The sequence below is a fragment of the Callorhinchus milii genome, unplaced genomic scaffold (assembly GCF_018977255.1).
Source record: "Callorhinchus milii isolate IMCB2004 unplaced genomic scaffold, IMCB_Cmil_1.0 Scaffold2, whole genome shotgun sequence".
NCBI classification, from domain to species: domain Eukaryota; kingdom Metazoa; phylum Chordata; class Chondrichthyes; order Chimaeriformes; family Callorhinchidae; genus Callorhinchus; species Callorhinchus milii.
In genome coordinates, this window is record NW_024704743.1 from 50,555,651 (window position 1) to 50,583,301 (window position 27,651).

Consider the following 27,651-nt stretch of genomic DNA (forward strand, 5'->3'; position numbering starts at 1 on the left):
AATGTTGTTTGAAAAAGGAAGTGCACGAGGAACTCGGTATTTATGAGTTAAAAGACGTGGGAAACTCTCGGCAACTGACCCTGATGGGGGCATTTTCAAGGCTGAAAACTGACACTGAGAATCAGGCATTCCAGTCTGATGACTGCAACATTACAGTTTGTCTGGTCTGGTTATTAAGATGGACCTTGATGAGGCAGCGGGACTGGGTAGAGAGAGATACATGTTGGCTACTGGCCATTGCCCTCTGTAACGCAGAATGACTGCCGCCAGTTATTAAAACTGGCTGAGAAAATGCTATTCTTACCAGTCGCTGATGCATTTTTAACAGTGTTCACACTTCAGGAACTCCTAGACCTACAGCATTTCGACACCCTGCAGCCTTTTGGAGCCCAGGGGATTTGCTTAGTCTAACAGCTCTAAATCTTGAGAGTAATCTGACACATGAAGTGTTTTACATTTCCAGGACCTAACACCCACACATCCAGACAGCTGGGGAGCTGCCACAGTATACTAGTCCAAGCCAGAAGACAAAACCTGCACGCACCAAATAGCTCACCATTAAGAACAGATTTGTCAAGGAGAATATTGATCAGCATTTGAGGAATTTGTTCCAATGTTTACTTTTGACATTGCACATATTTGACATTTCCTTCTCACTATAGACTTCTGAAGAGAGAGTGGTTTCTTTGCATTTATTTATTTAAAATGATTCACAGGATCAGGCACCATTAGATTAACATGGAAAATAAGAACGATGCATTTGATATAGTGCATTAGATCACATCGCAATGTCTCAAAGCGCTTCACAGGATTTTTACTTTGAAGTGTAGGGACTTATGCAGTTGTAGGCACACCCACAGCTAATTTGTGTACAAACCTGTTCCACAAACAACAATGACCAATAATTTAATCTGGGGAAATGTTGGTCAGGACATCAGAAGAAACATCCTTCACTTTTTAAATCATAGGAATTTACTGTGGAGAAGGAGGCCATTCAGGCCATCTGGTCGGCACCAGCTCTCAGATCAATGGTGCCAAGGGACTTTTCAGCCGAACAGGCAAACAGGTCCTTGGTTTAATGTCTATGCCTGAAGGTCAGCACCTCTGACCATACAGCACTCCTCCAGCACTGTATTGGAGAGCCAGCCTGCAGTATGAGCTCAAAATCCTCATGCGGGGCTTCTGATTCACAATGAGAGTGTTAACCAAGCCAGGCTATCTATCTCTTAAAAACACGCATAATGAAAAAGGTTTTTAGTATGATTGCCCTTTTCTAGGCTTTTCTAGGCTTTGCAAATTCGATTCAACAAAGTTTCTACCAGATTACACCAGTAAGATTCTACCAGTTTACACAATATTGTTCTTTAAGCATGCATTCGGGAGAATAAGAATGGATCCAAGAGCTCAAGACTGATTTGTTTATTTAAAGCTGCTACGCAAGGGCCCTCTCTGGCCTAGCGTAGGGAATGTGGCTCTCAAGCTAAAACTGCCACCCAGTGTTGGACTAATCCATAGAGACCAGAGGTTGCAGACTCAGTTCCTAACCATCATTGAGCTAGATGACCAGACAGGCCTGCGGGTGGGATGTGTAAACTGGCCTTGGAGGAAAGTGCACATGTGTCAATGTCAGCTGAGGACAGATTGGTCTCAGCTGTGATGCCTTCATAGTGTAACAGCTTGTCGACACTCACTGTGTCTTAGGCATACGCATGACGAATAGCCATTTGGGAGAAGAACTAGAGGACTGCTGGTGCCTTTGGATTGGTACCCGAGAATGAGTCAGTGCCTTCGAAAGAGGAGTCAGGGAGAAATAGGCAGCCAAAAACACAGCTGTTCAGCAGCTGGAAAGAAATGTGGAGGCAGAGAAGCAAGTCTTTGAGAAAGAAAGTCACTGGTGGAATTGTTTGTAGTATAGAGAAATAATTTTACCCTCAGACACAGAACAGCCCAATTTATCAGGACAATGAGTGGACATATATGGCTGAGTACGTTTTAAAACCAATGTGTGTATGAGTATCTGTGTGTGTGTGTCTGTCCTAAACATGCCACCTCACATACCCTGATCCTGTGTCTGCTTGTTCTGCTGCTTTTAAGTATTTTACATATCATTCTGGGTTCACAAAACGTTCACAATAAAATTGATCATTCACTTCATGGCTGTTTGTGGGGCATTGCTGTGCGCAAATTAGCTGCTGTGTTCACCGAGTCAATGCACTTTACAGTATCCTGTGAAAAGCTTGATACATCCTCCCGATGTGAAAGGCACTATATCAAATGCAAGTATTTTTACTTTCTCTATCCCAGCATGTTACACAGCTCAATAGGGCTCCCTCCAATGCATCTGTTTTTAAAACTAAAGAGCTTTGGCTTATTGCACCTTACCTCATAGCTCATCTCATAAAATGCTGGGATCAGTCACTGTTCTCTGCACAGTGTATTGGGTGTGTGTTGGTGTGGTTTGCTTATTTTACAGTGACCGGGGAGGGCCCTTGTATAGTATGAGTGTGCCTTCTGGGGATCTAAACTTAAATAACTTGGCAATGTGGCCGAACACACTGTACATTTATTTGTTGTTGACTCACTGTGTTTGAACGTGCTGAAACTCCACGAGGAAGGCCTTTGGCAAAAATAAACACTTTTACGCCTTGGAGGATGAGTTGCCAATTGATGGACTTACATGTGCAATGTTTTGGACAAATAAATAAAAGTCTCTTGGATCTGTAATAAAAAAAACATGCTGACAGCTACACTCATGCGAAATAATGCCATTGTAGGAGAAATGGCCTGAGAGGTAAGAGAGACAGTATCCAGCTGAGTGGTGCAAAAAGGTCACCACAGGAGCAGTCTCTTGTTCTCTGCCACGTCACTGTATCTGTAGGTGTGTCGGGGTGGGGAAGAGGCACTTAGTGTAGCCTAGGGTACCACTTGCATGAAGGTGGATGTTTGCTTAAGTATGAAAATGTGAGGGGAAGAGTGGGGAATGCTTTCAAAGTTAAAATTCAGGCATACTGTTAAGGGAAAATGCATGGAAATCCAGTCAATGACTTTCAAAGCTGCAAAAAATAAAGTGCCCAATTCCCTCACTCTGGAGTCATGCACCTTAATGAACACCAAAGACAAACAGAATGAACTTCACAGGAACTAGGGTTGGCAGCAACTCTACTCGGTATCTCTGCATATTGAGAAGAGAGCTGGAAGACAGACACGGTGGATCTTCGGTGCATTTCAAATCATCAAATCACAGGGGTATATCGTCCGGAAGACAGAAAAGGATTTTATGCATTCAGACGAAAGGAGAATGCTGACAGAAGCAATTACCTAGACGGAGTCCTGCAACAACAACAACAACAACAAGAAGATTCCATTTATAAAGCGCCTTTCACGTCAGGAGGACGTCCCAAGGCGCTGCACAGTTGGGTCATGACCCGAGCAGGGGGGAAATGGTCAGGGTGAGGGGAGGGAAGGGAGGGAGCAAGGAGGGGGGAATGGTCAGGGTGAGGGGAGGGAAGGGAGGGAGCGAGGAGGGGGAAGAGAGTCGAGAGGGGAGCTGAAGGCACGGTCAAAGAGAAAGGTTTTGAGACCGGCCTTGAAGGAGGAAAGGGAGGAAGCAAGGCGAAGGCACTGGGAGATGGAGTTCCAGAGCCTGGGGGCTGAGAGGCTGAAGGCCCGACCACCGATGGTAGGGCGGTTGGGGCGGGGGACGTGGAGCAGACCAGAGCCAGAGGAACGGAGGGTACGGGCAGGTAGGTAGGGGATAGTAGGTTGGAGAGGTAGGAGGGAGCGAGGCCGTGAATGGCCTTGTAGGTGAGGATGAGGATCTTGAAATCAATCCTCTGGGGGATGGGGAGCCAGTGGAGGCGAGCGAGGTGGGAGTGATGTGGTCCGAAGCCTGGTGCAGGACAGTACACGAGCTGCAGAGTTCTGAATGACCTGCAGCTTGTGGAGGGAGGTGGCGGGAAGGCCGGCGAGGAGAGAGTTCCCATAGTCCAGCCTTGAGGTGACAAAGGCGTGGACCAGGGTTTCAGCAGCGTGAGGGGTGAGGTAATGCCGTAGTCTGGCGATGTTCCGGAGGTGATGGAAGGCGGTGCCAGCTGTGGTGCGGATGTGAGGGAGAAAGGACAGCTCAGTGCAACTCAGTGGTTAGAGCACTTGCTTTGTAAGTGAGAGACCTGAGTTCAATTCCAGGCAGGGCGAAACCTTGGGCAAGTTTCCTTACTCCACACGCCTAATAATAATCCCACCAAAACAAAACAATAATAAATTGGTTATTTTCAATCCATGACTGTTTGTGGGACATTGCTGTGCGCAATTGGCTGCTGCGTTCGCCCACAAATATACAGTCAATTCACTTTACAGTATATTCTGTGAAGCGCTTTGGGACGTCTAGAAGACGTGAAAAGCGCTATATCAAATGCAAGAATTATTATTATTATTATTATGGTGTCGCTCAGACTTGACTGGAAAACAAACTCTTGCCATTTTGAGCAAAATAAAATCCTGATCTATCTGCACACTGTAAACTCAGATTTCAGGAAGAAAACAGAATGGCTTTTGTGAAAGTCAGTGACTGAATACTCCTGAATTGCTGATGCCAGGTCCCAGTCCCATTATTTGTTGGCCTGGCATTCTGTTTATTTTACAATTGACATACTAATTACATTATGCCTACAGCATGTGACTTTCACTTTGTTAAACAGGCCAGCCTGTTTTCATTATATTATATATAGGTACTGTAGCTTTTGTATTCACTTGCAGACTTGTACAATGCATTAAACACGTCAGAAATGAGCTGGACCACATCGAGACATGGGAAAGGAATTAAAGTGTCCAACCTCAGGTCTCAGGGCTTAAAAAGTTCATAGCATTAGGATTAATGTCATAATATCTTTGCCCCGCATGTTCCAAATGCTGATACAAAAGTCCTTAATAGGCACTTAGGTTTTTGATGTCCAACACACAATCTTACATAGTTACTGCAAAAGAAAATACTTTCACTTCACAAATCATGCATGCTATACTCTTTTTGACATTTTTACATGGAAAAATTAGCGCACAGTGTAATAATGGGTTATTAAAAAGTTATTTCTTAGCAGTAATTGCTGTTTCATGGTGTACACCAAATTTATATAACAAATGTTTTAAAGCCCCCAAATACCAACAGGTTTTACAATATCTAGAACCATTATCAACCATGCTAGCAACACATAATGAGAGGGAGGGGCATTTTGGTTAACAAGTTAATACTTGGTGCTTTCAAATGTTAGGTGTAAACAGCAATAAGTTCAAATTTCAGTAAATTATAATTTGTTCAGCTGCATTCAGTTCTTACCTGGCAGGGCAAGCCTGTACATTGCAGGAGATCACACCCGTAGCTGGCCGGCTCCTCGGGTTACAGAATGAGAGGTTTACTTGGACTCGAAGATCCCGGTAACAAGCTAATCTGGTTGCCATCTGACCTAATAGTGAACAGAAGTACATTCCTATATTTAATAATAGTAATCCTTGCATTTCTTATTATCTTATTACACTGCTGAGACGTCTCAAAGCACATCACAGGATAGATTGTAAAGTGGATTGAGTGTGTATTTTGTGGGCGAATCACAACAGCCAGTTTGCGTACAGGAATGTCCAACAGACAGTCATGGAGTGAGTGACCAACCAATATATCTCAACAAAACCGAGAGACAATCATTTTGAAATGAGTCTTTGAAGGATGTTGGCTAGTTTTTATATGTGGCGATGGTTCATTTTCAAATAATCATTTTGAAAGCCTCCTGGTGTATGCTGAAGAAAAAATAACCTGAGACAAGCCATCATGTGCTGCTGTCGAGCCCAGTTAATGAACTAATGAACTCTTACTCAGAGGCCACCCTTACATAAAGGCCACTTTGCTCTAGTTCCCTGAATGTGGTTGCTGAAAACAACAGGTTTGACTGTATTAACTGTTTTGAACAAGAAAGGGCAGTTAAGTCCTATCTCTACAGCTGAATTTACTCTGAATGATTAGATTGAACTGCTACTGAGTATGCTCCAAGTATGCTAGACTGACCACTGACCTAGAGTGGTTACTGCTCGATTCCCTTCCCCCCCCTAAGGAAATAACTTCCATGCCTGAAGCCCGGAATCAAGGGTACAACACTACACCTACATCCATAGCCCAGCACCAGCCCTGGTACAGATTAGTCAGGAAATATCATAGTGTAGATTTATGCTCCAGGTGTGCTGATCATTGTTCTCTCAAAAGCATTGGGTACTATACAGATTGTGTGTACCAGTTTTATTTACCTGGTGTCGATTACAGGAGAATGTAAAAATGACAGATGTGGGTCTCCATTTTCCTCCTTCGCAAATGTGTCTCCAAATCCCATTTATAAAAACACAGGAGCCAGGAAAATCATAGGCACCTACCTTCCTGTGATTCATTTTTTTGGGTGGATCATATATCCTTCAGTTTGTTATATTTCTTATCATTTCCTGTGTTCAGCCTCAAAGACTTTTCCAGATGTAATTCATCAAGCAATCGAATGACTGTGTTACTGTGCATTAATTACTAATTTGGACACAATGTAGGTTGTAGTAAATCCAGGGATCGATTTTTTGCATTTCATTACCAAAAACAAATCACGATAAACCCAACAACTACAACTAGCATTTATATAGCGTCCATTCATGCCAGATGGCGTCTCGGAGCGCTTAAACCCAGAATTCATAGGAATGTAGCCAATTAATCCCATGTGCTTCACAGTTTTAATGTCTTCCAGAAGTAAAACAATTATCAGCGTGAAGCCTTATTTAGATTTTCATTCCTAATCACAATGGTTAGCGGCTGGGGAGGAGCTCTGTGTGTGCACACATATATATATATATATATATATGCAATACAAATTTACATTTCCGTGAATATGGGCAGAAATACATATCCATATATTGGCAGAACTCTGAGATCAGGTGTTTGGTTTTTTAATGCCATTTCTGCATTTCATTTTCAAGCGTGAGGAGTGCTATAAATATGCACGTTGTTGTTTTTGTTCTGACTAGAGCCTGATTTGCATTTGTAATACAGCGCTGGGAATTATTGTGTTGATGAAGCCACCTCCTGAGCCATAGAAATTTGCAGCACAGAAGGCCATGTCGGCACATCATATCAGTGGTGGCTCTTTGAAGGTGTTCAGTACAGCAGCTCTCTTTCACCCGGTGACTCAAAAAATTCAACTTTACCATGTACAGGGAATTCATTCCGCTTTTAGGCAATTTAAGATAGAAAGTGTGAAGCTTGAGGATCAAACATGAGGCTAATGTTCTTGAACCTGACTTGAGATTTAGATTAATTTCCTGTTGAAATACATGCTTGATATACGTTCTTAATATATTATGCTCATCATTTTTATTTAAAGTCATAGTAATTTAGCAAAGCAGTCTTGAAACACAGAACGTTCAGGTTAGGGTCTAGCATTTATAGATTCTCGTAACGAGACATTCTTCAAAGTCGTAACATTTTAATGATAGCTGAGCTGTGAGCTCCTGAGTGTAGCTGGCAACAGGGGGCTGGATATCATTGAAGAAATAAACATAAACGAAAATAAAGTTCCCACAAGTACGGGAACTCAGTTTATCTCTCCAGCAAGCAGGGTTTATGGAAAAACACTTTGCTGCTCAATTCTAAGACTTTTTAAAGGGTTCATACATTTTCTTTAAAAAAAATTACATGATCAATAGAAAAATAACAAGAAACACTTGTCAAGTAAAATTCAAAGTCTCTCTCTTCAACAGGGTCATGTTTGCTGAAATCCCTTTTCCACCACATTTCTACTTGACCGCTTTCTTGTTCACTTTCACTGGGAGCAGGGATTCTTTTCACTGAGCTGCTATTAACCCTGCAAGCCAAATCCCAACGTGTAGGGTGGTCCTAGCTGGACAAGCAGCAGAAAGTGTACCAGATGGCATTTTCAAAGCCATGTGTTATATATTTGAAAAATTCACTCGTTCCATTCCTCTCTCAATCCTCAAATTTGTGAAGACCTTGGCTGTTAAGTCTAAGTAAATACGAATACAATCGGGAGTGGAGTCAGGAGAGCGCGGGGCGGAGCTGAGGTGGAGCTGTGGGTATAAAGCCCAGCCAGGTGAGGAGCCACTCAATCGGGAGCGGAGTCAGGAGAGAGCGGAGGGGGCGTGTAAGTGACGAGGCGGCACTGATTCACAAAGTGACGTCACAGTTAAAGAAAACAGCAACCCTCTCTCCTCCACCAAGCCCTCAACCATCCTCTACTGCCCTTCTAAAAGACCCTCACAAAGGCCCTAACATCATCAAACATCCTATCCCTCTGGCCTTCCACCAGCGGAGATCCTGAAGCTGCTCCATGATTGCCTCTCCTCTACCTTCAACTCCCTCGTCCCCCTGAAATCCAGGATCATCTCCAAACCCACCTGTTCCCCTAGTACAACAACCATCTCTGCCGCCTAAAAACCCAAACCCGGCTGGCGTGCAGATGGCGGAAAACTGGCCTGATAGTTCACTGCCAACTGTGGCTCGAGCATCTCCACAGCTACCGCTGTTCCTTGACACGTGCAAAAACGGCCTTCTACCCCAACATCATCTTGGAGGCTAAAAACAATACTACCTCCTCTGTGCTCCTCCTCAGGCCTCCTCAATCTTCATATCAAATGCCAAGTGCGAGGAGGTCATGGACATTTTCATCTAAAATACACAACATCCTCCAGGCAGCCTCATCCACCTGCCGCTTGTCACCCACCACCATGCCCTCTCTGTCCCCCTCACCCTCCCCATCATCCATGCTACATTCCTTCCTCCCCATCTCTCCCTCCTCCCTCTCACCCACCATCACCTCCTCGATCCCCTCACCACCAACTTGCTGGTCACCCAGCTCCCCCTCCTCTGCCCACTACTAGCTGATGTCATCAACCAGTCCCTCTCCTCCGGATCAGTCCCTGCCCTCCTCAAAACTGCTGTCATCACCCCCCTCCTCAAAAAAACGTCTTCCATCACCTCCGAAACATCGCCAGTCTACGGCACTACCTCACCCCTCACGCTGTTGAAACTCTGATCCATGCCTTTGTCACCTCAAGGCTGGACTATGGGAACTCTCTCCTCGCCGGCCTTCCCGGCACCTCCCTCCACAAGCTGCAGGTCATTCAGAACTCTGCAGCTCGTGTACTGTCCCGCACCAGGCTCCGGGACCACATCACTCCCACCCTCGCTCGCCTCCACTGGTTCCCCATCCCCCAGAGGATCGAATTCAAGATCCTCACCCATTCACGGCCTTGCTCCCTCCTATCTCTCCGACCTACTATTCCCCTACCTACCTGCCCGTACCCTCCGTTCCTCTGGCTCCGGTCTGCTGCACATTCCCTGCCCCAACTGCCCTACCATCGGTGGACGGGCCTTCAGCCTCTCAGCCCCGAGGCTCTGGAACTCCATCCCCCAGTGCCTTCGCCGCTTCCTCCCTTTCCTCCTTCAAGGCCGGTCTCAAGACCTTTCTCTTTGACCGTGCCTTCAGCTCCCCTCTCGACTCTCTACCCTCTCCTCGCCCCCTCCCTTCCCTCCCTTCACCCTGACCATTTCCCCCCTCCTCGCTCTCTCCCTTCCCTCCCCTCACCCTGACTATTTCCCCCCTGCTCGTGTCCTGACCCAACTGTCCAGCGCCTTGGGACGTCCTCCCGACGTGAAAGGCGCTCTATAAATGGAATCTTGTTGTTGTTGTTGTCAATGTCTAAAATCTCACGGTTCTTACCTCCTCCACTCCTTCACCTACCCGAATGCCCCATAAAACTCTCTGAACCCGTAAGCAACCTAGGCGTCAGGTTCGACCCCAAATTATCCTTCCTCCCTCACATCTGGTTTCTCACCAGTACTGCTTTCTTCCACCTCCGACGCATCGTCTGTCTCCACCAATACCTCTCTCTGAAAGCTGCTGAAACCCCGGTCCATGCCTTTGTCACCTCTCGGCTCAACTATTCAAACGCTGTCCTCGCCGGTCTCCCCTCCATTACCATCCATAAAATCCAGATCATTCAAAACGCTGCCGCCCGTATTCTCACCCGCACCAAACTCCGCTCCCCGATCACCCCAGTCCTTGCCAGACTGCACTGGCTGCCTATCCCAGAGAGGATCAATTTCAAGATCCTCACCATTGTCTTCAAATCCCTCCGCTCCTCTGCACCTCTCTGACCTCCTCTCTCCTCAAAACAGTACCTGTGGCCTTCATTCCTCTGGGTCTGGCCTCCTTCTTGTCTCCCGAGTCCTCCGCTCCACCCTCGGCGGCCGTGCCTTCAGCCACTATGCCCCGAGGCTCTGGAACTCCCTTCCTCACTCCCTTCGCCGCGCCCCCTCTCTTCCTAATTTCAGGTCCCTGCTGAAGACCTTTCTTTTCGACCGCGCCTTTGGTCATCTTCCTCCCCCTCCCCCTGGCTCGTCCCTGGGATCTGTTACTGTGAAGCACTCTGGGACGCCATCCGGCGTGGAAGGCGCTATATAAATCCATGTTGTTGTTGTTGTTGTCTGTTTAATTTCACCCACTTAGCTGTTTTTACAGTAGTATTTTGTCCAAAGCCAGATCACATTAATTTTGTAAGAACAGCAACTTGCACTTATCTCATACATTACACGGAAGATGAACAACAACAAATGCTTGAACGTTGTACAATATGTCACAGAGATGATGGGGATCCACAAGCGGGGAGAATGGGGATATTAAGGGTGTCGACCGAAGGTATGGTCAAAAAAAATAAGTTTATAGGAGGATTTTGAAGGCGGAAGGTAAGAAGCGAGACAAAGAGAGTTCCAGAGATTGGGAGCATTGTGGCTGAAGGCACGATCACCAATAATGGGATAGAGGGAGAGAGGTTAAAGCAGTGACTAGAGGAACTTAACGTTATATGTTAGTAGCATTTAATCACAAATTGTACCATATCACTTTGAAATGACAAAATAACAATAACTCTCACATTTTTTGTGCTCATGGATTTTATATTTAATATCACTCAGTTTGTTCTTTGGTAAACTACCTCTCCTTCATCGTGTGCCTGGTAATGTGAATGTAATTGAACACTAGGTTTCAGCTTACTAGTAAGCATATCGTTTTTTTTAAAAAAAGTAATAAAGTCACACAATGGAACTAACTGATGAGCTACTTTACTTTGGCTACATTGCTGACCTTTCTCTGCAATAAAACGGTTGCACTGCACTTGAACCTTGTGGGAAAGCTGTTCGTTGGCATATATGCCAGCAACCTCTCCAACAAACCTCACACAGGGTGATGCACATTTCTAGACCCTTTTGAGTTTTTTGTTGCACAAAGTAAGAAAGGTCTCTAAACCTGACCTCGCAGGGACATGACCTTCTGTCAATTGCTCAATAGAAGCCTGACTAAACAGTCAGTCACAAAATGGTGTGGTCCTTTCTTTAGGGCTGCTCCGTGGGGTATAAAGGGCAATGACAGGTGCAAGCAACTCCTTGCAGACAATAACAATCACAGAGTATGAAGCAGTCAAATAACCTATCTTTTACGCAGGCTTCACAAGAGGCTCTCACAAAGAAATTAGTGGGTAAAAGAACCCCATAAAAGCCACCAGGGAAGCTGGACTGAGCTTTGCCAGTAAATGGATCTCCATTCAAGGGCTGAAGGGCATCCTCTAGAGGTGAATGGAGCAGTTTAAACTAAGCTGTGGCAATCTCTATTACAAATCACAGAAAGGAAACATTAGTGGTTAATTTCCTGCACTTAGTCACCTCAACATTGAATGGACAGCACATTGGCTTTGTTCCTTGTTGCATTCTTGCTGCTCACACTGTTTTTCACATTATGCTGCATTTCCTTTACTGGATTCTTCCTCCTCCCCGCACCCCCCCCCCCCCACCCCCCCACACACAGACACACTGTCCTCTTCCTACCTTCCCTTCCCACTTTTTATTTTTCCCTGAAATGAATGCCTATTGCCTTTAAAGCTGCTTGACTTCGGGACACCTGAGGGGACGGTACATGGTGTGAACTGTTTACTCCGCACTAAGCTTAATGCCAAAATGTATTGGTTAAATGGTTTCAGAGGCTTTTAGATGAAATTCTTGGTTTCGGAAGCGAGTGCCTAAAGAGTTATTGTTCATTTGAAACTATAACAAACCCACCAACTGATTCCTGTTTTTTCACCTGTTCAATTCAATATCCTATACATATTTCACGTAAGGTCAGCATAACAGGGGAAATCACAGGGGGTGGGTGCATGTCCCTTTCAGACACCCCTCCTTCGACCCCACTTATGGTACCTCAACAATGTCTATTTTCTGGCATATTTCACCACTTGTATTTTCATTGTTGAGGATGAAAAAATCTATCTGATATATTTTATCAGTGAGGATGAGCAGGGTATCAGGAGGAGGTGGAAGAGGGGAGGAATGGGAAGACTCTTCCAGTCCATTCAATGTAATAAATATCGCACACTCAGATTTGACTTGCACATCAAATAACTGAAGTTATAGCCAGCTGATGTCTATTATTGTTCATTTATGGGCACTCTCACAGGTTATCAGTAGGTCTACTGCTCTGCTCACAGTGACTGTATTTTGGACAGGGGTCGGTAAAGACCAACTGCAGGTTCAAGCACCAATAATAAATTGCTTTTAATCTATCAGAGGCAATGGCAGCAAATAACTCAATGCTCAGTGGAAAATGCAACCCTAAAATATCTTCAACATTTCAGAAGTGAAGATAGATATGGAAAGGCTGATTGAACTGCTGCACTGCCTACTGACATGTCAGACACAACCTCATAAGCAACTGTACAGAAAAGAAACATGAACCGTATCCTATTAGAATAGGCTTCAAAATGGTACACATACATTCAGCCAGTATAGCATCATATTCTTATGGAAGACTACGGGTAACATAGCTAATGGAAACCCTTTACTGTGAAAGCAATCTCAAATAAAAGCCAATAGGTTGAAACATTAGACTCTGCAAGATGTTCCTTATAATGCTACTACAAATAGCGCTTCAGAAGTATTCAGATGAGCATTGCCGTTGTGTAAGGTAGAGGAACCCGGTTCTGAGTCCTGTAGCTGTACAGCAGGAACCTGTACAAATAGGTGTCAGGCATCATCCATCAGAAAAAAGGAGCGTTGAATTAGGAACTAAGCCAAGACTCCAATCGGTGACGAATGGGATAATGATTTATAATAGAATCTATTATCTTAAGATCTGGCCTTTCTCTCATTCTTACAAAACAAAACAGAATCCTTTGCTTCCTCTGCAATAAAATTCCTGTACTACAATCCAACTAAATCTCATTTATTTTCTGAGCCAGTGAGTGCCAACAGCTGTTCTGAATCATTTACAATGTGAAATGTTCCAGTAAAAATTGATTAACGCATCATAGGTTACATTTCAAAACAATATTACCATCTATTGCACTGGTCCCAGTTGGAACCCAGAAACAAAATCCCAATGTGGACGTTATTAGGACAGAATTGTGAACAAATCCTGTAAAACCCATTATTTTCTTTTTACGGTCAACATACAGGAGATTTGAAATAACTATCAATAAAAATGTGGTCCCCGAAAACCAATATAAAAGTCCTCAATAATTAGGACACAGGAAAATAAACAGAAAAAAATTCTGTACTAAAGCATGTGATTCCTGATCTGGGAGTGTTTATTACTGAGGATCTAAAATATAGATGTTTTCCATTTCTCATGACAAAAGTCCATCACCTTGACAAGTACCAAAACATGTCCAAAATATAAGAGACTGCTGTTTAGTCCTTTATAGATAGAAAAGAGGTAGAAGCCACTGGGCGTGGAGTTTATATGGTTTAGTGTTTTGTGATATTCTTTTAGCCGTAAGGCACAACATGAATAAGTAATTGTTCTGTACGTAAAATTAAGAAATGACAGAAGGTGCAACAGGAACTGACTCTAAGCATTATTTAGTGAGCTATAGAACACAAAGAGGGACAAAGAGAGAGAAAGAGAAAATGAGTTGCAATGTTACAGAGAATGCCAGACCATGAATAGTGAGAATAACAACCACATAGGGTTTATTCCTCTCTGTACGAATGCATGGCATCTAATATATAGAGTTCTCCCATAATGAAGACAATGCCTTTTGTGAGACTGAGTCATCCAGTCATGGAAGCTTTGAAAATCAAATCCCTGGTCTGTGCTGAGTAAAATAATCTCAACTGGGGCAGTAGTAGGGACACTATAAATGGGAAATTGGAAATATCTGGATTTCTACATTCCTGGGCTTGAGGTGGGGGGGGGGGGCAGTCAGAATTCCCACTCCTGGCTATTGTCCTGTGACCCACAGTGGAAGAATTATGTATGCTGGATGAGGACAAAATCAGGTTTGGCTGTGATGCCTATCGTTGACAGCTTAGCAACTCATGTTACTTAGGCTCATATACTAAGACTAATCTCTTGAAAAAGGCATAGGAGTGAGCTCAACAAGAACTGGTGTGCCTGCACCTTAGCAAGAGTTTGTACCTTCAGGTCAGGAAAGGAAATAGTTGGAGACAGTGAGTGAAATATATAAATGGATTATCTGGTAATATTATGATTATCTGGTAAAAGGCATGGGTTTTTCTTCTTTCACTCTGAGCCTCTGAAGGCAATAATAAAAGTGGCGTGCTCATTATGTATTCCAATAAAACATTAAAAAAGACTTGAGATTCACAGCCTGTTTAGGGTCTGGAAGCACTCAGATTCACAACATAAGGTTTTCAAACATCACAATTGCACCAATGCCTAACAATGCAAGACCTATGGTTGGGTCATTATTCTGCTTTGAAAAACAGGACCACCTGAACACTATATCTGTTCACATGTTTGCATACGTTCACGTACTGCTTCTGTTTGGCTTTGCCAGCTGCAACCGCAATATAAGAATTAGAAACCAGAACTGGGAAACAGCTGCTTGCCAGCAGAATGTGAGCTGGACCTGTAATAGTCTGTGTGCAAAAGCTACTGTGAAAATGCATCTGCGCTACTTCCAAGTTTTGGATTTTTAACATACATCATAATAATCCTTTTCGAGAATTTTGAATCGTTACAACTGGAGCTATGTAAGTGAGCTGAACAAGAAATCACTGATTTACTACTGGTAGTAAACAAATCATAATATTCTTTCCATAGGATAAATTGAAACACTCATTTAAAAATATAAAGAACAGGAGATGTACTGGAGCTCTAAAGCAGCTAAAATTACATACAATGTACAGAACAGGAACAGGACATTCGGCCCAATTGGTCTATGCCAGCGTTTATGCTCCACATGAGCCTCCGCCTGCTCTTCCTCAACTAAGCCTTCTATTCCTTTCTCCCTCATGTACTTATCTAGCTTCCCCTTAAATGCATCTATGCTATTTGCCTCAACTACCACTTGTGGTAGCAAATTTCACATTCCCACCACTCGCCGGGTAAAGAAGTTTTCTTCTAACTTCCCTATTTGATTTATTGGTGACTATTTTATATTTATGGCCTTTGGTTTTGGTCTCCTTCACAAGTGGAGCCAACTTCCCTATGTCTACCCTATCAAAACCTTTCATCATTTTAAAGACCTTTATTAGGTCATCCCTTACCCTTCTCTTTTCGAGAGAAAAGAGTCCAAGCTTATTCAGCCTTTCCTGATAGATATAACCTTGTAGTTCCAGTATCATCCTTGTAAATCTCCTTTGCACCTTCTCCAGTGCCTCTATATCCTTTCTATAATATGAGGACCAGAACTGTACACAGTGCTCCAAGTCTGGTCTAACTAAGGTTCGATATAAGTTGAGCATAACCTCTCTGCTGTTATTCCTATCCCTTTAGAAATGAACTCCAACGCTTGGTTTACTTTTCTTTATGGCCTTATTAACCTGCGTCGCTAGTTTTAGCGATTTGTATATCTGTACCCCTAGATCCCTTTGCGCCTCTACCCCATTTAAATTCTTATTTTCCAGGCAGTATGTGACCTCCTCATTCCTCTTACCAAAATGTAGCCCCTCACTTATCTATATTGAAATCAGTTTGCCAATTGAATGCCCATTCAGCAAGTTTATTAATGTCTTGTAACTTGTTGCAATCCTCCTCAGTATTAACCACACCCCCCCAATTTGGTATCATCCGCAAATTTTGAAATTGTATCTTCGATCCCTGAGTCCAAATCGTTAATGTAACTTGTGAACACCAGTAAATTGTGAACACCACCAGTCTGAGTAACTACCCTTTACCCATACTCTCTATTTTCTGTCTTGTAGCTAGCTTGCTATCAATTCTGCTCCTTTTCCTCTGATTCATATGCTCTGACCTTATTCATTAGTCTATTATGCGGTACCTTATCGAACGCTTTTGCAAATCCCAATATATTACTTCTACTGCATTACCCTTGTCTACTCTTTCTGTTACCTCTTCAAAGAATTCAATGAGGTTGGTCAAGCACGACCTTCCTTTTTGAAATCCATACAGCAGGTTCACCAGAAAGATAACTTCTTTATGCTGACATCATTTATCCAGGCGGGTTGGCTGCATCACACATTCAAACACAGCTATTAGGAGATGGGATTTTCATTGGTTTCCCTTTAGAATCTCATGTCCTCATTTTATTATTTGTAAGGAAAACATTTGACATAAATGATAACTAACTCTTCCTAAACTCACCCAAGAATATTTCACAAATTCTGTGCCTAACCCCACCCCCATCCCACAACTGCCTGGATAAGAGAGCCTTACTTTTCCCACGTTTCACAGCACAGAACAAGATTTACTACATTTATATGCCTTCCTTACAACTCAAACAAGTAAATGGGTTATGGTGAGTGGAAGGGGGTGGGGTGGGTGAAGAATTAATGTGAAATGTGAAGTTGAGGCATGCATTTATATCCTCTAACAATCCCTCTCAACATGTGCAAAAGGATTCATATTCTTCCCACAAGTTGTAAATCTGTTTAAAGTATGGACTATGCTCCAGCTTTAAATTGTCTCCCCCCCACAAAACTAATACATTTCAACAAATTCACAAGGATTTCAGAGGCCATGCCAACGATCCCCATTAGTGGTAATGATCCCTGCACATAGTCATATGAATTAGCCAACAGAATCAAAGAAACGCTAGAAAGCTACAGCACAGAAATCTGCCGTTTGGTCCATCAAGTCTTTAGTGGTGTTCATAATAATAATAATCTTTGCATTTGATATAGTGTCTTATCATCCCTTCGAGACGTCTCAAAGCACTTCACAGAATACATTGTAAAGTGAATTGACTGTATATTCTTCAGTTGAGCCACTCATCTAATCCCTCTCTTTTGATAACTCTCCAAACTCTTTTTTTCAAACATCTAACTAATTGCCTTTTCAAAGAGCTCTAGCTTATGTCCTCCTTGAGAGGGGAAGAGAGACAGAGAGCGGGAACGAGAGAAATGGGAGGAAGGAAAGGGAATGGACAGAGACTGAGAAATAAAACCAAAGGAGTATTTGTGAAATTGCCCATGTATGAACAGAATTGCATTTGCCCCCATAAAATCGAGAACATTATACTTTTATGCTTTCAAAGCCAAGTGTAATTCATGTACCTTCCATCTCAGATATTGTAAGATAAAAGAGGATAAAGCAAGCCCTGGAGCTTTGCCAAATCATAACCTCTGATGGGGAAAATCGAAGCATGTATAAAAGCAGGCCAAGCAGTGCATTTTATATCAAATCCATTGATAAGATGATGGGATCTTTGTGGATGTTAAAGAGTTCAGACATGACAGACTTAAGCATGCAGTAAAATATAGTCAAAAAAGTATCTAAGAGTTGGGTTATTTCCAGGGGAAGGAAAAGCAAGACATGAAACACTCAAATGAGGGAAAACCTGAAGGATATTGTTGCATAAGCTGAAACATATGGCCATTGTCCTCAGGAGTAGCTACTTTTAAAAAAATCCCCACCCTGTTTATTCAGCCTTTTTCCTTTTTGGTCTGTCCAGCCTTGGGGCACCAGCTAATCCCACTCATCCTAAAATGTAATTGATAATAACAGCTCCGCTTGGCAAGAATGTGTACAAGTCAAATCTTCCACTAACCAATGAAAGGAAACTTCCACCAAAGAATGCTGCAAATTCCCACGTTAAGGGTTCGTACAAGGGCACATTACCTCCTCCACAAGAGACTGAGCATTCAGAGCGTATAATGGCCCATGTGTAATTATGTTTCAGAGATGGTTTGTTCTCCAGCTCCGATTTTGGCAAAGCATATTCCCATCCGATCCCTGGATTTTTGCCCTGAAGTAGAATCTGGGTAGACAAAAGACAAAGTGGGAGAAGTATTGATCACCTCATCTTCTCTCATATGTTAAAATAATCACACCGCGCCTTAGACAAACAAATGACCTTATTAAATTGTCGCCAACAAATGAATTAACTATTTCCATTCAGAACGTCTGTAGTTTCGCTCAGATCAGCAGTGTTTTACAGTGGTGTTAAAATGCCTTTGAATGCCAGAAGCCACAGTGAATAGACAAAGGCAAGAACATTTTGTAAAAACACTCCAGTCACTTTTATTTCACTGAAACAGACTTGTATTTCTTAAGGTAGCAAGTCATTTTATGGACAGTGCCCAACATTAACTGACTAAAAATAGTAGTTAAGGCAAACTGCTCCTTAAAAATGCCCACCCGATGTGAAAGGCACTATGTCAATGTAAACTATATTATATTCACCGCTTTAGTAGGTTTCACTCCAAACTCGGAGTGCATTCATTTGAAACACGAGATTACCAGAAAAATTTTGATTAAGAAATTCTTTTGGTCCATTTGATTTCATCCTTCATCATGGACAACAAGCCCTGGTGTCTTCCCATTAGCACATTAAACTATTTTTTAACTGAGTACAATGTCTTGGTAGTAAGCACCCTTCCTGGTAACCTATGTACAGTTGTTGTGTTTCTCTTCTGTGTAAGTAAATATTTCCAGGTACCTGTTAAAAATTTGCCCTTCACATACACCAATAAAAACCTAGCCCTTATATCCTGCTGCCTTGCTATATCTGAATGTATAACAGATCCCTATCACAACACACTTTTTTAATGTGGATTCATTTAAACAGTGGATCCCTGGTGTCCACTCTCGGCATGCGAAGGGAGCGACAATGCACGACCGAGCTTGCTTGAGCGAGTGGGTTAGGTTGTGTATTGTGAGGCAGACATATATCAGCCAATGTGCGGGAAGTGACATTGAAGGCGACCAGAAGTTGACCATTTTTAGTGAGGGAAGCTGGCTTGCTTTCTGCCCACATCACTGGTGACAATATGATGCAGAAGCACTGACTGTCAATGATCAGAGCTCCACTGTGTTGATTTACTCTTGTTTCCATTAAAGAATCTGATAAACCTCTATAATTTCACAAAATATACAGTCAATTCACTTTACAGTATATTCTGTGAAGCGCTTTGAGATGTCTCGAAGACTTGATAAGGCGCTATATTAAATGCAAGGATTATTATTATTATTAAATGAGTGGAGGACTTGTTAAACTGCACTCTCACCATTTAATTGATCAAACCCATTCAGTTTTACTCTGTGTCTGATTGCAGCATAGAGCCCAGAGGATTATGATAAGGGCTGGAATTACTTTCTTGAAATGTTCTTTCCTTTTCTAATTTGGAATTGGTGTGGATCAATGTTTACATTCTTGAAGGCAAGGTAAAGACTTCCATCAGGGAGGCCTAGACACTGAATTTTTTGACAAATGTAAACAGATTTTAATTAAATTTGGAGGCATTTCAAACCTCTCAGCCTGGGTGATATGTGAAACCAGAGGAGGTAAATTCAGTTTCAGATTAAATCACTAAGAATAATGTAGGTTTCTGCAAGCGCATAGCTTGTGCTGCACAAGACTGCAATTAAAATTCAGATTTTACATTTTGGATAATAAAAAAAATTGCCTCTAATGGAGATAGTTCTGAAGAAGTCGCATACCTAAAGTTTTAACTTAATTTTATTCTTTCAGATACCAATCAATTGAGTTGCTACGGATTTCCAACATTTTTGAAAAGACTTGACCCTAAGATAGGATTTTGAAAACAGAAATCTGATTCTGGAGGTTGTGTCAGAATACCTGTGTGTCTTCCAGTCAGCCCTTGCTCAAGCTAGCAGTCAAGTACAATTACATCTGCAGTGAATTCCTGAGGAATCAGAATGACATTCTACTGTTTAAAAAATATATTCATTCTTTAGATTCCAGTATTGCAGGACATCAGTTTTGCACCAATCCAATTGTTACTATATTAACCCTCGATGTGCCATTCACTATCTCTAAACAGATAGTATTTAGCACACCCTGATTTTCTTTTGTATTTTCAGAGGCATGATACTTGTAAAATAACTTTTTAAACTTGAACAATTCATTGAAGTAAACTTGGATCCTAGGATTCCCTGAAAGATGATGAACACCCACCAAGATTTGGAGTTCCATTAGATTCCTCTGCCCAACTTATCTCAAAATCTATGAAAATGGAGGTTGTCAAGCAAACCAAAATAACCAAACAAGATGACATAATAGAACAGCTTTATCCCTTGGCTGTATTGAACTTTTCTTCTGACAGGAGTGTTACTAATCACATTACGGACTATTAACAGCACTGTATGATGATAGTTCTTGGCAATCTCCCATTACAGTACTTTCCATATTCCATGTTCCTTGCTCTCAGGAGGATCCTACAGTCCAGCATGTTTTTGATTAAGTATAGTATTATCTTGATTATCATCTTTCAGTTCTGTATGCAGTTACGTTGTTCCAAACACTATAATCTCAGGTCAACATTATACCCTTTTTTTCCCTAGAGGAACATCAATTATTCAATTTTCAAATCCAGTGTACTAATGACAATGTAGTGCTTTGAAATTGGCAAATCCAGGTTTCCTTAATTAAGTTATAAGCTGAAGTCATGCAGTGCAGTTTGTCTGACCATCACATAAGACTTGATTTCACTTACCCTAATGAGTTTATAACATTGCACCACTTTTACTGTCTGTTCTCATTTCTGAGCATCTCATGTGAAAATTGCTCGACTAGAACTTGGGCAATATCTCAGATTAATGGGTAAATTATTTTTGGCTCATTACTCTTGTGGTTTGGAACGGTTATAAGCATTCGCTGAAATACATATGAAGATTACTTCCAGGGTTTCCAAGCCACAGAAGAATTGGTACAGTAAAAACAGCCCCATTTAATACAGTGAGTCCAACCACTGCAATCTGGAATTGGAATCCATCAGACTAGTGCCATTTACTCATAAAGGCAATACAATAGTAGAAATAAGGACAACTAATTGTCCAAATATGCACCGTCCCTTGATTTATAGTGAATGGATGCTTCTCAATGTCATGCTTTTATGTCTGGAGGCAAGAGAGCATTCACAGTGGAGATATATGAATGAAAGCCACCCCCCATGAGTTTCTGATGTCCTACAACAGAGAAAATAGGAAAGAAAATGTCTAGTAAATATGCATCTAATGTGACTCTACATTCATCTAATAGAAGGCATTTGTCAGAGACAATGTGTGTAGAATGTGATATTCACAAACTGGATTTGTTGTGTTAATTGTAACATCTGGTTTGTAATCAGAGCAAGCATTTTGGTGGCATTTTGATTTCAGGCAATTTTTGGTAGCCCAAAGAGCAAATGTTTGGGATTCTAAAGTTGGCATTGTTTAAAAAATTTCAAAATCATGAATTGCAAACCCGATGTTGCAATGATGTAGTTTGCGATTCCCAAAGTGGCCCATTATTGAACTTTCCCTTCCTAGGCTTTCCCACAGTACTGAAATATTAATGCCTCCACTCCACAAAGTATCTGAGCTAGCAGTCCAACTGTGATTGCTTTGAGATACTCCCTACATGTGGTTGCACATTTGAGTCCTGCTCAGTGCTGGGAAGACAATAGGATCAAGTCTCTGCTGTACACCATCTGTATTATTACCTCGATTACTAAGGTTTCATTGGTGGGTCCTGCTGCAGAAAGGCTTTCCTGTCGATTGTATGGTCTCTTGTAGTCGAACACTGTACCAGCAAACCTGTGCTGACCAGGCCAGTCTAAAGTCCAATGGCCATTGAGGTAGTACTTTTGATGTTGGTTTTTAATAGCAATATAAGCGGTGGAGATGTTTAGCTCATACACACGAATGGTTCGTGCCCCAGCAGGAATATTAACGACTGTGTAGTATTCTGAAAGAAATGAAATGAATTTAGTTACATCTTTAACTGTTAAAGGTTTATATTACTACAGCAAATATGTATTTTAAATATCTAAATTAATAAAAAAAATTACATGGCCTGTGTTCAGATTTATGTGACTATTTTGAGCAAACTTATCAATGATCTTCTATGTGAAATATTCACTCAATGTTCAGCATTATACAGTCAGCAGATGCAAAAGGTTCAAATATCAGTGGACATGTGTTAAAAATTAGGGCATTAGGAAACCATGTAGAATATTTTTATATAAAGTTTTGATCATTCAGAACTCTGCGGCATGTGTCATCTCCCTCATCAAGCTCCCTGTCACCTCATCCTCACCCGGCTCCACTGGGTCCCCATCCCCCAAACGATAGATTTTCCCTATTCCTAAAGATTTGTGGAAGCTATATCTAAATCAAAAGGCACCAGCCTTTGTAAGATCACATGCAGAACAAATACTTCACAGATGAGAACGTACGGTTGACATAATGCTGTTTGCTGTATTGGCCCTTGTAAATTTTACAAGTCGAGTTGTTGCCTTTGCAGACCCCACAGGCATCTGGCACAGCATTGGAGGCCAACACACGATCACATCCAACAGCCTGTGAGTGGGGAAAGAAACAAAAAGAGCATTAAAAACAAACACACACAGGGAACCCTGGTTTCACAATGGACAGATTCCCCAAATCCGATGTCCATATAGTTTTGATCAAAATCAATGTGGAATTGGAATCATTAAAGTCAGTGAGTGGAACAGTGTAATGTCTCTGCTGGGGTTCCATCACAGCAATTAAACTTCAACCCCTTGGTTTGTAGATCCAATCACCAATGTAGCCGTTTCAGATCATCACCTTTAACTCGGTGGTGTTACTTTGGGGTTTCTCACAACATAAAGGAGCAAAAGGTTCCCTCAAATGAAGGTGTGTTGAAAACTGCACCAACAAATGGAAAACAAAAACTCTTCACAACATTTTTTATGAACAACTAACTGAAAGCATCCGGTGACAACTACATCAAGAACAAATGTCTTATAAAATTCTCTCTTCTAGTTTCTGGTAGCACAGAAAGGCTTGGAGATATACTGACACCACACTCAAATCACAGAACTCCCATAGTTCAGTACATCAAAAGTGATGGCTAATAAGTGTTTAAAAGAGAATGATTAGAAATAGTTTGCGATTACCTCTCCCCTCCCCTCGCTATCAAACTCCTACAGACTATACCTGATAACAGCAATTCATTATGAATACAGGGCACTATCATAAGTTATGCATTTTTGAATGCAATCAAACAATGTAATTTTAATTCATAACTCTGTTTTCCATAAAATTGTCCCTAATGGGGCAATTATTCCACTTATACAAGCAGTACCGGTACCACAGTTTTAACTGTTTGGAGTATCAACTCCCAGCCCAATATATTGATACTTGGTTTTGCTAAATCAGAAATTACATGGCCCTTCCTTATACAGGGAAATTAAGATCAAGTTTGCTGCAGGTTGAATGGAGTATAAAGATTTCAGCATTTACTTTGAAGCGCATAATCTGCATCTTTCATAACCTGCGCAGATTGTTCATGATCCACAAACCTGAGTGAAGGGGGTGGGGGGGAAGTGGACCTCATGGTAACACAAATCTTCACACAATCTAGAGGGGTGTTCATACCAGCAATCTTTACCTCACACAAACCATCGATGCACACATCAGGCCTTTCCTCAGAACAGGACGTCCCATCTTTGACTTTGCTTGAGAGAGCAAAGAAGAAGTCAAAATCCTCTGCTGTACAGTAGAGTTTGCAAAGGTCGTGGTCTAAAAAGGGCAAAGTGGAATACAACCAGAGTTAGTGGCATCATGAAGTTACCTTGCATGTTCAAACATGTCAAAGAGCTTCCCTGTAACTATTAGCAAGTGTAAGCACTCTTTTTTGGGAGGCAAACATGGGAACCATTTTGCACACAGCAAAGTCCCACAAACAGCTGTGAAATGAATGATCAAATCGTCTGCAGGATTGTTGGGCAAGACACCAGAAGAAATTCTCTTTTCTTTTTGAATAGCGTTGTGGGATGCTTAACATCCACCTAGGTAGAGGATAGGTAGATGGGATCTCCCAATGACCTAGCTACTAAAGCCACAGCCTTGTTCAGCTCTGGGGCCATACTGGCTGGAGGATGAGGTTCAAATCCCAGTTTGTGTTTCCTTAGCTGATTTGAACAACAATGATGTGCATTTATGAAGCACCTTTCACATTGGGAGGATGTCTCAAAATGCTTCACACATTCTGATGGGAGCAGGAGCAGGAGCTGGGGAGGAATAAGAGAAGCTGAGGAGAAGGAAAAGGTGGCTAATCTCAATCAGGGTGTTCTATTGAACGGTTTATGAAAAGTAGTATTTTCCCCTACAGTGTTATCCAGAGAGCCCTAATGGAAGTTATGCCTATAAGAGTGCCTGGTTAGCACAGGATCAGGCTATGGTGTCATACTCCTTGCAGTCGAACAGCCTGTCAAGCCTCACAAATTCAAAACAGCCTCTTGGGTGGATTTGGAGGTTGTGGAACTGTGTGCAAGTAGAAGGAAAAATGCGTCAAATGCCTTCAGTTTAGGGGTGCAAATTGGCAAAACAAACTTTAAAAAAAATATAGATTTACCCTCAACACGAGTATAAGGCTTCCACCTGTAGTACCATCCCCGGAATGGCTTGCTGTTGTACTCTGCGCACTGCTGGGATCTGAAATCAATGCTATTTTGGGGACAATTCTGATGATTACACAGCTTGTATATACGAGGTGAACCATCGCAGAACTTTCCTCCGTACTGAGGCCTGTTTGGAGAAAAAACACATGAGCAGTGAATTCTTTCTCATAGATTGTAAATTCTGCATTATCAGAAATAACATTATAGGAACAAGCGAAAAGGTCCAAACAGGGCACTCATAAAATTTCCAGACAGGGTTTCTTTTTCTTCCCTAAACAATGTCTGTAAGCTAATAAATAGTGAAGATGGTGACTCAGTCCTTTCTTCCACAAGTTTCTCCTGGCCAACAATCCCCCAAATAAAATTGGTCATTCACTTCACAGCTATTTGTGGGATATTGCTGTGTGCAAATCGTTTGTCTACAAAACACACAGTCAACAAAAACAACAAAATTAAATATTGTATAGTGCCTTTCATGTCGGGAGGATGTCCCAAGGTGCTGGAAAGCCAGAGTTTCTGACCTGAGCTGGGGGTTGGGATTGGGGAGGGCGGAGGCCAGGGGGGGTAAGCAGGGTGATCGAAAGCACAGTTGAAGAGGAGGGTCCTGAGATGGGTCTTGAAGGAGGCAAGGGAAGGGGCAAGGCGGAGGCACTGCGGGATGGAGTTTCAGAGAGTGGGGGCAGAGTGGCAGAAGACCCACCCGCCAATGGTGAGGCGGGGGAGGTGAAGCAGGCTGGAGTCCGTTGAACGGAAGGAGCAGACAGCTTGGTAGGGGGTTAGGAGTAGAACAACATGCACTCTTCACATTGGTAGCATTTCAGAGCACTTGAACGAGATGATAAAAGAGACAATGTCTTATAGTAACGTCCAAGCACGATCAAAAGCACGGTCAAAGAGGAAGGTGTTGAGATGCGTCTTGAAGGAGGCAAGGGAGGGGGCGAGGCTGAGGGACTACAGGATGGAGTTCCAGAGGGTGGGGGCAGAGTGGTAGAAGACCTGCCCACCAATGGTGGGGCGGGCGAGGCGGGGGACGTAAGGCAGGCCGGAGGCCGCTGAGCAGTGGGAGCAGGCAGGATGGTAGGGGATTAGGAGGTTGCAGAGGTAATGGGGGATCAATCGACTTTACAGTATATATTATGAAGTGCTTTGAGATACCTTCCTGATCTGAAAGGCAAATGGGAGGATTATTATTCTTTAATGTGATTCCTGGAAATGGATGGTTTTACAAATATTACAAATATCAATCAGTTAAATTTACAACTAACCCTCATCCTTTACCTAACTGTTCTGATCATTTCTAGTTCGCACATTTCTTCATTCCTAAACCACAAAACCTTCTGGAAATATTTAACTGAATTGTATGATATAATTGATACCGTACACAATATCATTGGTCAACTCTGAAAAGTGATCTTCTTTCCTCAGATGCACTGTTGGAAAATATATGACAGAGATGTACCAGGAAGTCTCACACCAACAAATGCAGGTATAACCGAAGATTCAAGTCCATTAAAAGAATGACACTTTTTTTGGTCAACCGAGTGCTAGACATGTGTGGAAATGCATCACCGTGCCACGAATATGCAAACCCGACTGAGAGCCGCATATATGTGTGCCATCTACGCATGGAAATTTCCTCGTGTCTGGAATGGACACCAGCAAATGCAAGAATAACCAAAGGCTCAAGTGCATTAAATGGGTTAATATATTAGAAGCAACTGCTTAATGAAGATGAAGAGAATCCCTTGACTGACAAGCTGATGAAAGTACAATACAATTTACACTTATACACTGCCTTTCGCCTATTGAGGATGTCTGAAATCTAATACCTAGGTGAGTGGGTATCCGAGCCCAGGGTGGGGGAAGATGGCCAAAAGCACAAAGTAAATCTTGATGAGGGATTTGAAAGTGGGGATGGAGTTCTATATAACGAGTACAGTGATAACAGTAAAATAATGGTTGATTTACATAAAACAAATTCTAAATACCCCCCAAAAAAGATTAACAAGACAAACATTTCAAATCAGTGACATGTTCTCTGTTAAAACATGGCGATACTTTTAAGAAAATGTCAAAGTGTGTAGAGCCAACTGTAAACAATAAATCCCATTTATACTCACATTATATTGTATTGTTGAAAGGAAAATTAAATACCTGGAATCACAGAGCTCTTTTGTTTTTTTTTAATTAGTTTCTTTGCTCAAAGTAAACTTTAATTTAAATGTTTTGGGGGGGCGCGGGGAACTCAATTAGAATTCCCATCAGTTAAAAGGACCTGTATATTTATTTTCCAATTAAAATATTTTTCTACAGAAATGCTGTTGAACATGCTCCCACCTCAATCTGGTATGACCCACAGAACTGCACTGCTATCTGAGACATACTGTTGTCTGTGATTCATGGTGACGGAAGTCAATTACACAGGTGTAGACAGGTGCATTCCCTCAAGGTGCTTACACAACCTGTGAAAAACAATTATACACTGGAGTGGGAACCACTCTCAGGTTTACCTCCTACTGTGTGTATTTGACTTTCATCTCGTCTTCTTTAGCTTGAAATTCTTGACCTACTTCAATCAATCACATTCCCATTTGACTGGACAAAGTATTTGCTTTGTGGAGACATCACCTGATTATGATTGATAGGCCCTGCCCCCTCCAGTTATTTAAAGTGATTTACACAGTAGAAATTAAGTTGTGCCTGAAAGAACCTTTCTTCTTATCATTTAGTAATTAAGGAACTGCTTCCTACAATATACA

General features: G+C 42.1%; 1 protein-coding gene across 1 annotated transcript in view; it reads right to left on the bottom strand.

The window, feature by feature from the left end:
- Positions 1–27,651, bottom strand: part of LOC103183198 (A disintegrin and metalloproteinase with thrombospondin motifs 16) — a 120,455-nt gene that overhangs the window by 13,953 nt on the left and 78,851 nt on the right. Inside the window, exons 13-18 of the mRNA XM_007900538.2 lie at positions 24,847–25,019; positions 23,881–24,011; positions 22,682–22,805; positions 21,947–22,191; positions 18,123–18,261; positions 5,330–5,456 (exon numbers count right to left, since the gene is read on the bottom strand). Coding sequence (XP_007898729.1) covers positions 5,330–5,456; positions 18,123–18,261; positions 21,947–22,191; positions 22,682–22,805; positions 23,881–24,011; positions 24,847–25,019 — 939 coding nt within the window. The remainder of the gene's footprint in view (positions 1–5,329; positions 5,457–18,122; positions 18,262–21,946; positions 22,192–22,681; positions 22,806–23,880; positions 24,012–24,846; positions 25,020–27,651) is intronic.